Source organism: Podarcis erhardii (assembly GCF_964252035.2).
Source record: "Podarcis erhardii genome assembly, chromosome: 3".
In the NCBI taxonomy this organism is placed as follows: Eukaryota; Metazoa; Chordata; class Lepidosauria; order Squamata; family Lacertidae; genus Podarcis; species Podarcis erhardii.
In genome coordinates, this window is record NC_138507.1 from 75,254,439 (window position 1) to 75,269,702 (window position 15,264).

Consider the following 15,264-nt stretch of genomic DNA (forward strand, 5'->3'; position numbering starts at 1 on the left):
TCATCACTGGATACGCTCTTGCTTCTTTTGTTTTATCCATGTTTTGTGTAGATTTCCCAAGGGGAATAAACACAATTACAGGATTAGTTATGAAGTGAGATATTTTAATGATGCGGAGTTAAATGTCCTGCCATTTAAATTTTGTAGATATTAAATAGTGCTAGAAATATCCTGCTTCCAGACAAATTCTTCGGTATAGTGGTTGCCTCTGTTACAGCTGTCGGCACACGTATAAATAGCTAGTGTTCCCCAGTCGATGCTTTCTCCAAGGCTGTCAACTTTTAGGTGATTCAGAAGTTGTGGCATAATCTTAAACAAAACACAACAGAAATGTTAAGTTACCTTTTAAGCTACATAGTACTTTTGCTGTACTACATAGTTTAGAAAGCACAGTGATCAATTCTTTATAGTCTTCAAATCTTAGCTTACAGCCCCCGCAAAAGCAACAAGATTAGTTGGGGTAGGGGGAGAGAGAAAAAGAGCACCATTCAAATACTTCAGCAAAATCTGTAGAAAAATTGCAGCAATTACCTGTCCTAAAAAGTTTATTTAGCACTTGGCCAATAAAGCAAGATGAGCACCGCAACCCCAGAGTCGGCCACGACTGGACCTAATGGTCAGGAGTCCCTTTACCTTTACGTTCTAGTCAACAACCCGTTTTTAATTTAAGTAGACTATAGTTCAAAAATGTGTATCATTGAACTCCTGACTTCCCACAATTCAGGCTACACAGACTTTGGCAAGGACTGAAAGAAAATTTAAGTAGAATTAAGAATTCAGTCCTAAAATTCTCCTCTGCTGCGCGCATATATATATATATATATATATATGTGTGTGTGTATTACACACACACACTTATTACACACAATTTAACCAGATTTCCATACCTGGAATTCAAATACTCTCTTACTACCACATAAACAGTTGGGGATGTCCGTCTCCTGAGGAATGTTTTCTGCAGAAATCCAGAGTGGGCCTTCTCCATCTCTACAGTATCTGATAATCTGAGATTAAGAGAGATCACAGATGGAGTTTTAAATTACATGGAAAGGCCCCAAGACTTCAGTCCCTTTAAAATTAATGAAACCTGAATTAAAGCTCCATTAATATCAATGCCAGTAAGCGCAATTTAACTTCTCCGAACTGGGGCAAAAGGTTATGAACGAAAATGAAATATATATGTCATCCCTTCTGTGGAACAATGCTGTGCTGCTGGTCACCCCTCTCAAATCTTGTGCCTCCATGGCAATCATGTTAGCTTGTTTGCTCTACAACCTCTAGAACCAATCCTTGCTTTATTTCAGGATGCTAAGAATCTGAGACTTCCTTCAGAAAATGGAAGTTTTACTCAAATAAGAACATCCTTACAAAACAGTAAGAGATGAAAAGGAAGTATACCGCTGAAACCACTGATTAAAGTATAAATATGTCAAATACAGGCAACCAGCTATGGAGGCAATTGAACCAATAATAACAAGGGTTTTAAGGAGATTGCTGAAAAGTTAATTAATGTGTCTTCACTGTGGAAGACTTGGGACAGAGGCAACTAGTGACAAGAGGTGAACTTCCAAGACTTCCTTCTCAAGAAATTAAAAACCACAAGGTCTGAATGGTTTCTAGTCAAAGGTTCTAAATGACATCTCTTAGCAGCCATGGGATAACAGGACAGATCCTCCTCTGGATCAATAAAAAGTTAAAGAAAGGGTAGCAGAAGGAATAAGCAACAGGTTGCACAATAAAGGGATGTAAGAAGTGAGGTCCTAATAATAATAATAATAATACTGACTGGGTTTCCCCAGCCACTCTGGACGGCTTCCAATAAAAGATTAAAAATACATTAAAACATCAGACATTAAAAACAGGGCTGCCTTCAGATCTCTTTTAAAAGTAAGATAGTTGCTCACCACAGCTGGAAGATATGGCCGCAGGAGCAACTGCTTCAATTTTAGAGAAAATTTATGAAAAATTGGAATCTTTGGATAAGAGAGTGGAATCTTTGGATAAGAAAGCGGATGAACAAACAGCCAAAATTGACCAAAATACAGCCTGTCTAAATAAAATAACTGGGCAGGTGGCACAGAACGTACAAGCAATTGGGCAGTTAACTGAGGCCACTGCAGAAAATCGTAAATTGGCTGAGGCAACTAGCCAAAAAGTTGAAAATCTAGAACAAGAGGTAAAACCATTTTATAAACAAGTTGGAGAGCAACAGATGTATTTGTCTATGATAGAACTGCGGAATCGGGAAAATAACCTAAGGTTAAGGTCAATACCAGAAGCTGAAGAAGGAAATTTAGTTGAGTTCCTGACTAAAGAATTTTCCAAGTTCTGGCCTATACAGGAGGAAAAGGACTTTAAAATTGTGTCGGCTTTCAGACTTGGAAAATTTGCAAAGAAAGACAAGCCCAGAGACTGTTTGATAACTTTGAGATCGAAGGAGGAAAGGGACAGGATATTAGGCCTACACTACGAAAAGTCACTGGACATTTTGGACAGAAGAGCTGAAATTTACAAAGATATCCCGAAACAACTGCTGGACCTTAGATCCGCCTATCTTGAATTGGTCAGACTGCTAAGGAGTAAATCATCTTTAGGTGGGAATTCCCTCAGGGATTATCCTTCACCTTCAGAGGGAAGAAGGTTAAAATCAAAACACTTGAAGACAGAGATAAATTTCTGATTGCCTACGGAGAGGACCTTCAGAAAGGAATTGAAACACCTTTGGGGCCTGGACCATCAGCTGTACCTCTACCCTTGGAACCTGAAGATCCAGAGAAAAAGATACCACCCCCAGAGAAATAACAGAATTGTTCAGGATGTCTCTGCAACTGCTGAGTTGGAATATTAATGGGTGCAACTCCCCGGAAAAAAGGAAGAAGATATTTCACATATTGAAAAAAGAACAATTGGACATTATTTGTTTGCAAGAAACACACGTGACTAGGCTCCATAAAAAAGTGCTAATAAATAAAAGATTAGGCCAAGAATTTATTTCTTCGGATCGAGTGAAGAAGAGGGGAGTGGTGATTTATGCAAAGGAGAGCCTGTCACCTAAATTTTTATTTAAAGATGAGCAAGGAAGAATTTTGGCAATTGAGATACAACATCAAGGAGAGAAGGTTTTGATATTAGGAATTTACGCACAAAATGAGGGGAAATCGGAATTTTATAAGAAGTTGCACGAGAGCGTCCTGGACTATCTGGACTATGACAACATCATTATGATGGGAGATATGAATGGTGTGGTATCAACCAACATGGATAAGTCACAAAATCAAAATGTGACAAAAGATGGCAGACTACCTAAGACTTATTTTGAACTGACTGACAATATGGACTTGATTGACATTTGGAGGACAAAGAACCCCTTGGGAAGAGAAGGAACATTCTTTTCTGAAGCCCAACTGACATGGACGAGAATCGACCAAATATGGATATCTAGAGGTCTGGCACCTAAGACCAGAAAGGTGGAAATCTGCCCAAAGACCTGCTCCGACCATAATGCAGTAAAGATGGATATGACACTACTACCAACCGGCTCCTTTAGATGGAAGATGAATGACAATTTGTTTAGAGATCAGGAGATCACCAAGAAGGCCCAAAAAGTTTTGAAGGATTATTTTGAGATAAATTTGAACACCACGGTGGAAAAAAGAACCATCTGGGACGCAAGTAAGGCCGTGATGAGGGGGTTCTTGATACAACAGAATGCTGTAAAGAAAAGGACACAAAATGAGAAAAAAGATAAGATTCTGGAGAAAATTAAAGAATTTGAGAAGAAGTTAAGATCAAACCCGAAATCACAGCCGATTCTGAGAGAAATTAAACTCTATCAAGCACAATATTCCAAATTGATAAACCAGGAAATAGAGTGGAAAGTTAAACTAATGAAACAAAGAACATTTGAATCGGCGAATAAATGTGGGAAACTGCTAGCATGGCAGTTGAAGAAGAGACAAAAACTAAATACAGTTACAAATTTAGAGATTGAAGGAAGAAACATCCAGAACCCTGTAGACATTAGAAAGTGCTTCCAGAGATATTTTAAAAAACTATATACTCAAGGGCCGCAAGATGAGGCTGAGATAAAACAATTTTTGAAAAAGAATGGACTACCAAAATTGTCACAAGAAAACAGAGTAATCCTGAATTGTAAAATAACACAAGAGATTGAACAAGCCATTCAGAACATGCAATTGGGCAAATCTCCAGGGCCAGATGGGCTTACCTCCAAGTATTATAAGACATTGAAAGACTCTCTGATACAACCACTGATGGAGGTTAGCAATGAAATTTTGGAGGGGAAGAAGGCGCCGGAATCGTGGAAAGAAGCGTTTATCAAATTGATACCAAAATTGGAAACTGAAAAGACACAACTTAAGAACTATCGCCCCATCTCTCTCCTAAATGTGGATTATAAAATATTTGCAGATATTTTAGCAAGCAGATTTAAAAAAGTTTTAAATGAAGTAATTCATAAGGACCAGGCAGGCTTTCTCCCAGGTAGACATTTGTTTGCTAATACAAGGAACATTATTGATATTTTGGAACTCTTGCAAACAAATATCAATACAAAAGCAGTGTTAATTTTCATAGATGCAGAGAAGGCCTTTGATAATATTTCTTGGAAATTTATGAAGAAAAATTTGGAAGGGATGGGAGTGGGACGGGGTTTCGAAAATGGGATAGACGCAATTTATTCAGAACAAAAGGCTAAATTGATAGTTAATAATGTGATTACAGAAGAGTTCAAAGTTGAAAAAGGAACACGACAAGGCTGTCCTATTTCCCCATTGCTATTTATTTCGGTCCTGGAGGTGCTCTTGAACATGATTAGAGGGGACCGGTTGGTTGAAGGAATTCAGGTCGGAGCGAAACAATATAAACTTAAAGCGTTTGCAGATGACCTAGTTTTGACTCTACAGGAGCCAGAATCTAGTACGAAAAAAGTATTACAACTGATTCAAGAGTTTGGTCGGGTGGCGGGATTTAAATTAAACAAGCAGAAAACTAAGGTACTGGGAAAAAAATTGACAGTTACAGAGTCAGAACGGTTTCAGAAAGAGACAGAGTTAAATGTGGTTAAAAAAGTAAAATACCTAGGGGTAAACATAACAGCAAAAAATCTGAGTCTATTTAAGGATAATTATGAGAAATGCTGGTCAGAAATTAAGAGAGACTTAGAAAGTTGGACAAGACTGAAACTTTCCTTGTTAGGCCGAATCGCTGCTGTAAAGATGAATGTATTGCCAAAAATGCTGTTTTTGTTTCAAACATTACAGATTGTGGACAAAACAGAGTGCTTCCGGAAGTGGCAGAGAGACATTTCCAAATTTGTCTGGCAGGGCAAAAAGCCCAGAATTAAGTTTAAGATACTAACTGCCAGACTTAAGGCTGTATTATGAATCAGCAGCTTTCTGCTGGTTAAAAGACTGGCTGCTTCTCGAGGACACTGACGTATTAGATTTGGAAGGTTTTGACAACGCGTTTGGTTGGCATGCATATTTATGGTATGACAAGGTTAAGATTCATAAGGCTTTCAAGAATCATATTGTCAGAAAAGCAGTGTTTAATGTCTGGACAAAATATAAAGACTTATTGGAAAATAAAACTCCAAGGTGGCTTTCACCATTGGAAGCTAAGGCCCGGAAAAGGCTCAATATGGAGGCCAAATGGCCAAAGTATTGGGAAATATTAGAAAAAGATGGGGACAATTGGAAATTGCAGAGTCAGGAGAAAATGAAAGACAAAGTCCGAGACTGGTTACATTACGCTCAGATTAAAGAAGTCTTCAAACTTGATTAAAAAGTTAGGATTCCAGGTGGAAAAATCGAAGTTAGAAACGGAATTGTTAGAGCCTAAGACTAAGGTACTTTCAAGAATGTATAACTTGCTGTTAAAATGGAACACACAAGATGAAACGGTTAAATCGGCTATGATAAAGTGGGCACAGGACATTGGGTATAATATTATGTTTGAGGACTGGGAAAGGTTGTGGACTACTGGGCTGAATTTCACTGCATGTAATGCTTTGAAAGAAAATGTAATGAAAATGATATATAGATGGTACATGACCCCAGTCAAACTTGCAAAAATATACCACTTGTCTGATAACAAATGTTGGAAATGCAAGGAAAATGAAGGAACGTTCTTTCACCTTTGGTGGACTTGCCCTAGAGTGAAGGCTTTCTGGGAAATGATATATAATGAGCTGAAAAAGGTATTTAAGTATACCTTCCCTAAGAAACCAGAGGCCTTCCTTTTGGGTATTGTCGGCCAAGGGGTGCTAAAGAAGGACCGAACATTTTTTATGTATGCAACAACAGCAGCAAGGATACTTGTCGCTAAGCATTGGAAAACCCAAGATCTACCCACACTGGAAGAATGGCAGATGCAACTGATAGACTACATGGAACTGGCCGAGATGACTGGCAGAATCCGAGACCTGGGAGAGGAGATGGTAGAAGAAGACTGGAAAAAAATTAAGATTTACTTGCAAAAATATTGTAAAATGTATGAATGTTAAGCAGGATGCTTGATTATAAACAACTTGGCACCATTGAAACAGACGAAGTGAACTATGAAGATAAGTCAAATTCAAGAAAAAACAATTTTTTAGATAATTATTAGGCTAAGTTTAATTTTTTAAGGAGTGAAATAAACGTATCTAAAATTTGAGATATAACATTGGAAAATTAGATAGTAAGGATGGAGATAAGGTGATAAATTGCTGGTTTAATTTTTATGATTTGGAACGCAGGAGCGGGAGATGTGAGGAAGTCCAAAGGAGATAAGAAAATATGTTATGATATGTAATATTTTTGCTTGTCTTTTTATATTGTAATCAAAAAAACCCTTAATAAATATTATATAAAATAAATAAATAAAAGTAAGATAGTTGCTTATTTCCTTGACATCTGATGGGAGGGCATTCCATAGGGCGGGCGCCACTACCAAGAAGGTCCTCTGCCTGGTTCCCTGTAACTTTGCTTCTTGCAGTGAGGGAACCGCCAGAAGGATCAAAGTTGGAACCTGTGCCTGTTCATAATTTTTCAGGGGCAGTGAAGTGGCTATGCTTGCTGACCAAATTATTCCGGTTGGTAAAAACAAAAAGGGATTGAACAGCTTGAAAAGGATCTCCAATCCAGATGAATGGAAAATAAAGTGGCAAATGCGGTTTGGTGTACAATGATGAACACTAGAGCAAAAAATTCCTTACTTTACACTGATGATGTGTTGTGAGCTGACAGTGACTGACCAGGAAAGGCATCATGGTAGGTAGCTCAATAAAAATGTGTGTGGCAGATGTTTAAAAAAGGCAAATACCACGGTAGGGAGCCTTAGGAAAGAATTCTGAAAACAAATCTACTATCACAATGCCTTTATAGAAATCTGGCTGCAACCACATTTTGAGAACCATACAGTTCTGTTTGTTGCATCTCAGAAAGAGATTGGGAGGCGCACGTATGCCTCTGTCAGGAAGAAAAAGGAGAAATGTAAGATGATGATTATTAATAAATGTAGGAGTAACCAAAAATGGTCAGAGAACTGTAGCAGTTCCACTTTAAGGAAAAGTTAGAGTTGGCTCTTTTTAAATTAGAAAAAATGAGTAGGGCGAGAGAACATGATATGGTGTAAAACATGCATAGTGTGAAAGAACTGGATCAAGACATCTTTCTCCATCTCTCGTGATACTAGAACTTCATTCAATGAAGCTGAATGGTGGGACACAAACAGAAGTACTTCATCACACAGCACATAATTTAACTAAAAAAGAACTAGTTGGATATGCTATACAGTAGTACCTTGGTTTACAACCATAATCGGTTCTGGACACCCGTTTGTAAAACCAAAACAGGTTGTAAACCAAGGCGCGCTTTCGCCAATGGGGCCTCAAAAAAAAAAAAATTGTTCATAATCCAAAAAAAATGGGTGGAATCCAAAAAAAGGTTGCAAACCGGGACACGCACTTCTGGGTTTGACGTGTTTGTAATCCAAAACGTATGCAAACCAAGGTACCACTGTATATAACAGCAGGAGAGAGCTATTCTCATGCCCAGCTCATGGGCAAGCTCTCCACTTTTGCCAATTTTATCATTTAAGTGGGTTTTTAAAAAAATGTAAAACAATATTACCATTTCTCTTAGGTAGCCACCCTAAGCGGTGCCACTACCTCATTCCCCTATTACTTCTAAGATTTCATTTGGGCCAGATTTCTGATCTTCACCACATATTTTAGTACTTTAGTGGCATGAAGACCTAGTGGTTAGAAAATTAAGCAATACTGACAGGATTCTAGGCTAAGTAACAAATGACAAACAGGCATTACTATTGAACTCATATTAAAAAAAATAGAGGGAGCCACAGAAAAATGCATTTCAAAACCTGTTCTGGTTCCGAAGAAATTTTCTCTTTAAACTTCTGAAAAATCTTGTCATCTTGGGTTTCGTGTTTTGCCATTGCTTCCAATGAAGTCTCATCTAGAGAATCTGGTGCTTCATCTAAAACCCAAACAGATTAAAACTTTATAGTGTTAAAATCAGCAATACTATAGTTTTAATAAGCAAAAGTAAAATCTTCAGAAGGTTTGCATGAGAAATTAGAACAAAGTATGTTAAGATGAAGAGTCTGATTTTCATAGTGTAACTTGTTTAAAATATTCCTTTTTGTGAAATGTTTTTAAAAGAAAAGGCTGTGTCTTGCCAGGGAGATTATGCATGTAATCTTTTTCAAGTTTATGTACTTTTTGTTTATTGTTAATCTGTGTTACTTTTATACTATGCATTCCTTTGTCAAACGTTTCCTGATGACTAGAGCTTCCTGCAGCCAATCAGAAGCCGTGTTTTGTTTTTCAAACGCTTTGGAAGTCGAACGGACTTCCAGAACAGATTCCGTTCGGCTTCCAAGGTACAACTGTAGTATAATTTAAAAATAGGTCTTGCAGCAAGGAAATTTATTCATACTACTTACCTGTATTGGCGGCAGGTGTCAATTCTTTTTTGTCCTGATCTTCCTCTTCTGTTTCACTGACATTGGAGGAGTCAGTTTCTTCAGGCTCTATCACAATTTCATACTCGGGGAAAAGAAATTTATGATCTGGAATAACAACATCCAGCTCACCTACAAAACAAGAAACCAAAATTATTTTGATCATTCTTCCCTATTCTATTTTGTATATCAGTCTATTTTCAAATGATTTCTTGGGGGTGGGGGGCAAACTTTAAAGCTAGCAAAGACAAATATAGAATGAAATGGCCAGCAGAATAAAGCCAGAGCAGAAGGCACCATTTTTTTATACAAAGCTGCAGTGTCTCAATTTTTCGATTTCTTTAAAAACCCTGCTTGTCTCTAGAAGCAGAAATGTCCCAAAATTCAACAGTAACACCTCTAGCATTACTGTAGAGTTTTTATGTCATTCTACTCACAGAGACAAACAGGATTTGAAAGAAATTGAGGCACTGCAACTTTGCTTAAAAAAGAAACTTGTGCTGCTGGAGATGTCAAAGACCAAAAGTGGACTTTGCAGCAACGCCAGAAAATATGTAAAAACTATTTTGGCAAAAATTTCTGAAAATAATAGAGGATATGATGTTTTAGAATTCGTAGGTGAATAACAACAACAATGACTACTGTGTCACCTCCTTCAGGCCAGACTGTAAAAGGCCTTGCACTACCCAGGAAAGCCCTGTTGGATGACACAATGAGGGTGCAATGGAGGCAGCAAAGTATACCTTCTTTGCTGCCTTCACTGCCATTTGGTAGGCTTGATGATGAGGCCTCACTAGTGTTTGATTGCATTTGACTGGAGTTTTGCTCCACTTGCGTTTGAGCTGTCTCCCAGCTTGCTTCCTCATCCTAAGCTATGGAGTGGTACCTCGGTTGTCGAATGTAATAAGACCGTTCAACTTCCAAAACGTTTGACAACCAAGGTGCAATGGGCGGTCGGTAAATTCCATTGAGAAAATGGAGAAATGCGCCTCGGAAGCCGTTTGACTTCCAAGGCACGTTCGAAACCCAAGGTTCCACTGTACCAGGAAGCCAAATGGGCTCCACAAAATGGGAGAGGGTGCTGAAGGGCAATCATGTCAATGGCCATTAGGATACTCCAGAGACTGGCCAGGGCTTTGATATGAGCACCAGTTATATCAGCCAAAAAAATTCCCAGAGCAGTTTTTGAAATCCATTGGATTCATCAGCCGCCAAGGGCAGACAATCCTAATAGATACCAGCCTCTGCAGAGAAAAAAGGTGCTAAAAGTCTAAATCTCAATAGGAAATGATTAGACCATGACCAGAGACTGATGCCAATAACCTCCACTTTCAGATAACCCTCTTCACAAGGTCCCGAGCATGGCCTGCCACATGTGTTGGGCCAATAACATATTGGAACAGCTCCATGGCCGCTATGAAGCCCTGAGCCACCGTAGAGCCATTCACCTCATCATGGATGTTGAAATCCCCCCAAACCAGCAGTCTGTAAGCCTTCAACACCACCTGAGACTAGCTCTTGTCAGCTTAGGCAGGCAGACTGCTGTGGAGCTAGGTGGACGGTAAACCAGCAGAATGCCGAATCTGTCCCAACTGCCCAATGCCAAGAACGTGCCCTCTAGTTCTCCTGCCCCCAAAATAGACAGAGAGCCTGGAAAGAGCTAATTTCTATAGATCACAACAATACCCCCTCCCTGACCCTCAGGTCTGCCCTGATGCTGCTCCAGATACTCAGGTGGACACAGCTAGGTAAGACCAACCACACCTTGCTCAGCCACCAAGGTATCAGTAATATAGACCAGACCAGCCTCCTCATCCAGAATAGGATGAGGGATGTCTTCCTCAGAGCTAACCTGGCATTCAGGGCAGCAGCCGCGGACCAAAGGGCTGGCTAACAGGATGACTGCAATGCCTCATGTTGGAGGATGGGCTTGCACACAGCATAGTCACTAACTGTGTGGGCCATGTACCCCTTCCCTGAACTGCCCCACCTCCCATACCACACCTCCCCCTACCCTGAAACATTGTGATTGCACCCCCCTGCTCTCCCCAATTATAACAATTCTTCTTGGACTGCTCAATTCTGAAGTAATCAAAGCCGATCTTCAACTGATAGAGACCCTCCTCTAAATCAATGCAAATTTCTAGAGTTTCAAATCGCTTACCAGACTGCAAGCATGAAAGCTTATGTCCCGCTTTCCAGTCCTTAACTTGATGGTCTTTGCTACAGTAATGAGCCTTGTGGCATTTGGAGCATGTTTTGCTTCCTAAACACCCACAGACTCGGCACAGCTTCGTTCCACATTTTAGCTGTAGATTTGCACAAATCGGCTCTTCATGGGGTGGCTCTTCCCGTGGTGGATCATAAGAGTAGGTGTCATTCTTCCTTGGCAATTGATTCCTAAAAACTTGAAAATAGAAATAAATTATTAACTATTTGAAAGCAAGTATTTGTATATACTTTTTGTTTGCTCTCTCTGACCTGGCTATGTCAGAAACTATACAAGTTGCTACACTTCTCCTTAATCTTTACCGGAGGAGAGACCTCTTATTCCAGAGGATCCAAAGCTCCTTAGGGGAGGGAGAGATCCACTAATTTTGTGATATTTATTTGGCAGCATTTGAGTGTGGCAGAACAGCATGAATGGCATGTATATAATCTGAGAGAAAATTCACTTCTCAGTAGTGTCAGACTAAATTGGAGCTCCAAACATGCTCCAATTCTAGTTTAACAGTACCACACATTTCAGTTGGAATACAAACTGAAAAATCTCTAGCCACCATCTGAAGTAAGACTCACACTGCTAATGTTTTCTTAAATCCGTTTTTGATGCTTTAATTGCTCCATTCAACAGACCAGTTCTGTCATGAAAGTATCAAGAGAAAGGCAAACATTGTCAGTTTAGGATCTCAGAGGTTGATTAATGTCTCACATTTTAAAAGAGCTGTTCTTGTCAACATCAAAGCCAGCCAAGACGTACCAGATAATACCTCCCTTTCCTTAGTTCCACTTCACCAGTTTTTTTATTTTGACATTTAATTCAAACATGGTGATTTATGGTGCTCTGAGATGCTCTCTAATACATCTACAAGGGTAGCACTTTAAGGAAAGGGAAGAAACATTCCCATCTGATATATAACGGTTGACATGGGTTGTTGGTGAAAAAAAAGATTGCCTGACTCGCTTTATTTTTAAGAAAACTCTACCAAATGACATACACTTTATCCATTCATCATTTATATGCTGTAAGCTTGCAGTTGGTTACCCACACAAAGATACTACAGATTTTAGTAGGGCCAAAATGACATGTTCCCGAGCACAAGACTGAAGCCACTGACAAGTCTCTATCTCTCTGTCTCTGTCTCTGTCTCTGTCTCTCTCTCTCTCACACACACCCATTTTCAAATTCTATTATAAAGTTATGAGCTGGCCTTGTTTATTCTTTTTCGACTGACTTCCAGTTTTAGAACTTCTTCACAGCATTCTATTTAAGTAAGTAAATTGTATTAAGCCTATTTATTGAACTTTACCTGTACTTTTTTCTTTGTTTTAAACACTAATTTATTTTGAACGATGGATTCTTTTATTGACTGTTGTGTAGACTGCCTTGTGAACATCTGTGGTGAATAGCAGTCTATAAATAGTAGAAATAAATAAAACCAGATTTTTAGCTGTGCACCTAAGATACATTTGCATTTATTTAGTGAAAACATTTACATCCCACCTCTTTACCAGATGTGTTGCAAGGCAGAAGCAAACCTGTAAGGATACACCTGACAAATATGAATCGGGGTGCACAGTATGTGAGCCAATGCAATGTTACCACACATCTGTATCGTGACAACTGGTAGGACTGAAGATGCCTTGAATAAGCAAAGATAAGCAAACTCCTACAAAGGGAGTTCAGTAGCAGGGAGCTGGGCAAAGAAAGCTGCATTTTTATTTGAAATGGGCTGTACAGTACCTGCTTCCCCCATGTTCGATCGCCATCATCTCCAGGTAAAGGTAGGGAAGAAGACCCCTGTCTGAAACCCAGGGGAGCCACTGCCATCACCAGTATATGATACAAGCTAGATGGGGCAGTGATTTGCCTTCAGCTAGGGCCGTGGTTCCTAATGTGGGGCACACGCCCCATAGGGGGGGCAATTTAATTTTTAAAGGGGGGCAATTCGAGAATGAGTTATTTACAATGAATGGCCTTTTAGGCTTCTTCCACGTGAATAGGGCTTCACTTTTTGAATAATAAGAATTATTGGGGGGGGGTGCATCAGGATTTCAGAGATGCTTAGGTGAGACATGGCCCAACAAAGGTTGGGAACCACTGGGCTAGGGCAACAGTCTGTCTTCCTCAATGGAAGGGCCCAAATTTTAATAGGAACAAACAACAAAGAGCCCAGGGATAGGGAAACAGCCGGTCCACCCAATAACTCCTATCACCCCTAACCACTGGCTATGCTGGCCGGGGCTACTGACAACCGCAGGTTCCCGAGTCGGGCCTTGAGGGCTGCAGCTGCAATCCTAACTTGCCCCGCTGGGTTTAAGGGGAGGGGACTTAGGACTTCCAGCATCTCCCTCCTGCATGCCTTTAAGCCCACAGCAGACCCGACCGAGGGCCCTTCAGACGACACGAGGCCCCTCTCCGCCCGCGCCCCTCACCTCTCAGGCAGCCCGGGGAGGGGCCGGCGAGGCGGTAGCAGGCGGGCCGGCGGCAGCCGAAGAGGAAGAGGCTCCTGTGGAAGGCGTCGGCCCGGCCCGGCCGAGGCGCATAGAGCTGCAGCAGGAAGGCGCGCGGCTCCCCGCACGCGCCGCACTGCAGCTCGGCGGGGCCCGGCAAGCCCGCCTCAGCCAGCCACGCCGGCCTGCCGCCCACTTTGCAAGGGAAGTGCTCGCTGCGCAGCCGCCAGGCCGCCGCCTCCTCCGCGAAGCCCAGCTCGACTCGCCGCCAGGCCATGATGTCTCCTTCCCGGCCGAGGCGGTGGAAGCCAGCGGCAATGGAGTCCGCCTGGCGAGGGGAAACAACAGCGCCTCCGCTGGAGAGCAGAGGCACCTGCGGGGGTTGGGCTGGAGACGGTTCTTTCCCAAACGGCGCCTTGCTTAAAGTGGCGGGCAGCGGGGTGGTTTTCTTCCCAATTGGACCAGATTCACAAGACCCTCTGGTGGTGACAAAGAAGTGAGGTGGCTTCAATCCCCACCGCCTGGAATTAAAGGGGTCAGAATCCTAGCTGGAGTATAATCGAACCGAATTCCTGCCCCCTTCCAGATCCAGAACAAACACGAGCTGGCTCTGGGCTGGCCTGATTTTTACTCCGAATCCTAATACTGAATCGGGTTGTGGTTTTTTTAATGTCAGGGAACTCTCCCAACCCCCAAAGTCAAGGGCCTCATGGGCAACTTTCTGAGAGCCACATGCCAGTTGTGGGCAAGGCGTGTGGGCAGCCTGAGCCAACATGAAGGAAGCTATGGACGCAAGTTTGTCGGGTGGGTTGTGTTGCAGATGATACACACAGCATACTCCATCCGGGAAAGCAAGAAGCATTGCCCTTGGTCAAGACACACTTCAGCCAGATAAAAGCTTTCAAGGAGGGTGCAGAGCATGGGCAGTGTGACCTAGCTGGGTAGGGGTGAGACCTGGGATAAAGCCTAGAACTGGATAGGGACAAGTGGGCCACCAGGTTTTACACAGCTTCCTTTTCACCAGCTTTATGCAAAAGCAAATTTGCCTAACAAGCAGAGGCAGGTACCTTTAAATAATTGTGAAGAGAGGATATGGGCAAGTGGAGCTGGTAATGAAGAAAAGCTGCAATTAATAGAATCTCCTTTTCCATAGTTATCCAGGTACAGGAACTATGTCTTCTTCTAGATATGACCAACCCAAAGTATGTTCAGATGACCACATTATTAAGGTGCCAGTTACAGTCACTGTTGTGTCTATTAGATTTGGGAGGTGAGGATTTGTTTTTGGTCATATGAATTAGCTGCATGAAAGAGGAAGATAAATAGAGATACTGGGGCAAATGCTAGTCTTAACTCATGCAGTATCACATATTATACTGCAGCTGGGTCATGCTTCTTAGAGAAGGGATTGATCACCTTGGGGGGGGGGGTGTACTGATCACTTCCCTGCAAGAACAGAATGGTGTTTCAAGTTCGTACTGATGCACTGGATACTAGGTTAATACTTATGGTCATTGTACATTAAGGAACAGTTTGCATTATCACAAGAGCATGAAATTCAGTAACTCTGAATATCTTCCACTTCTCTTGTGGGACTGGCAC

At 41.3% G+C, this 15,264-nt stretch overlaps 1 protein-coding gene across 1 annotated transcript; it reads right to left on the minus strand.

Annotated features, from left to right (window-relative positions):
• Window positions 1-83: 83 nt before the first annotated feature.
• On the minus strand, window positions 84-14,007 carry PDCD2 (programmed cell death 2). The gene is made up of 6 exons (XM_081855874.1): window positions 13,645-14,007; window positions 11,153-11,395; window positions 8,971-9,120; window positions 8,386-8,501; window positions 888-1,004; window positions 84-309 (listed from the first exon to the last, which is right to left on the minus strand). The coding sequence occupies exons 1-6, from the start codon at window positions 13,937-13,939 to the stop codon at window positions 151-153; spliced, it is 1,080 nt and encodes a 359-aa protein (XP_081712000.1). The 5' UTR covers window positions 13,940-14,007; the 3' UTR covers window positions 84-150.
• Between the last annotated feature and the right edge of the window lie 1,257 nt (window positions 14,008-15,264).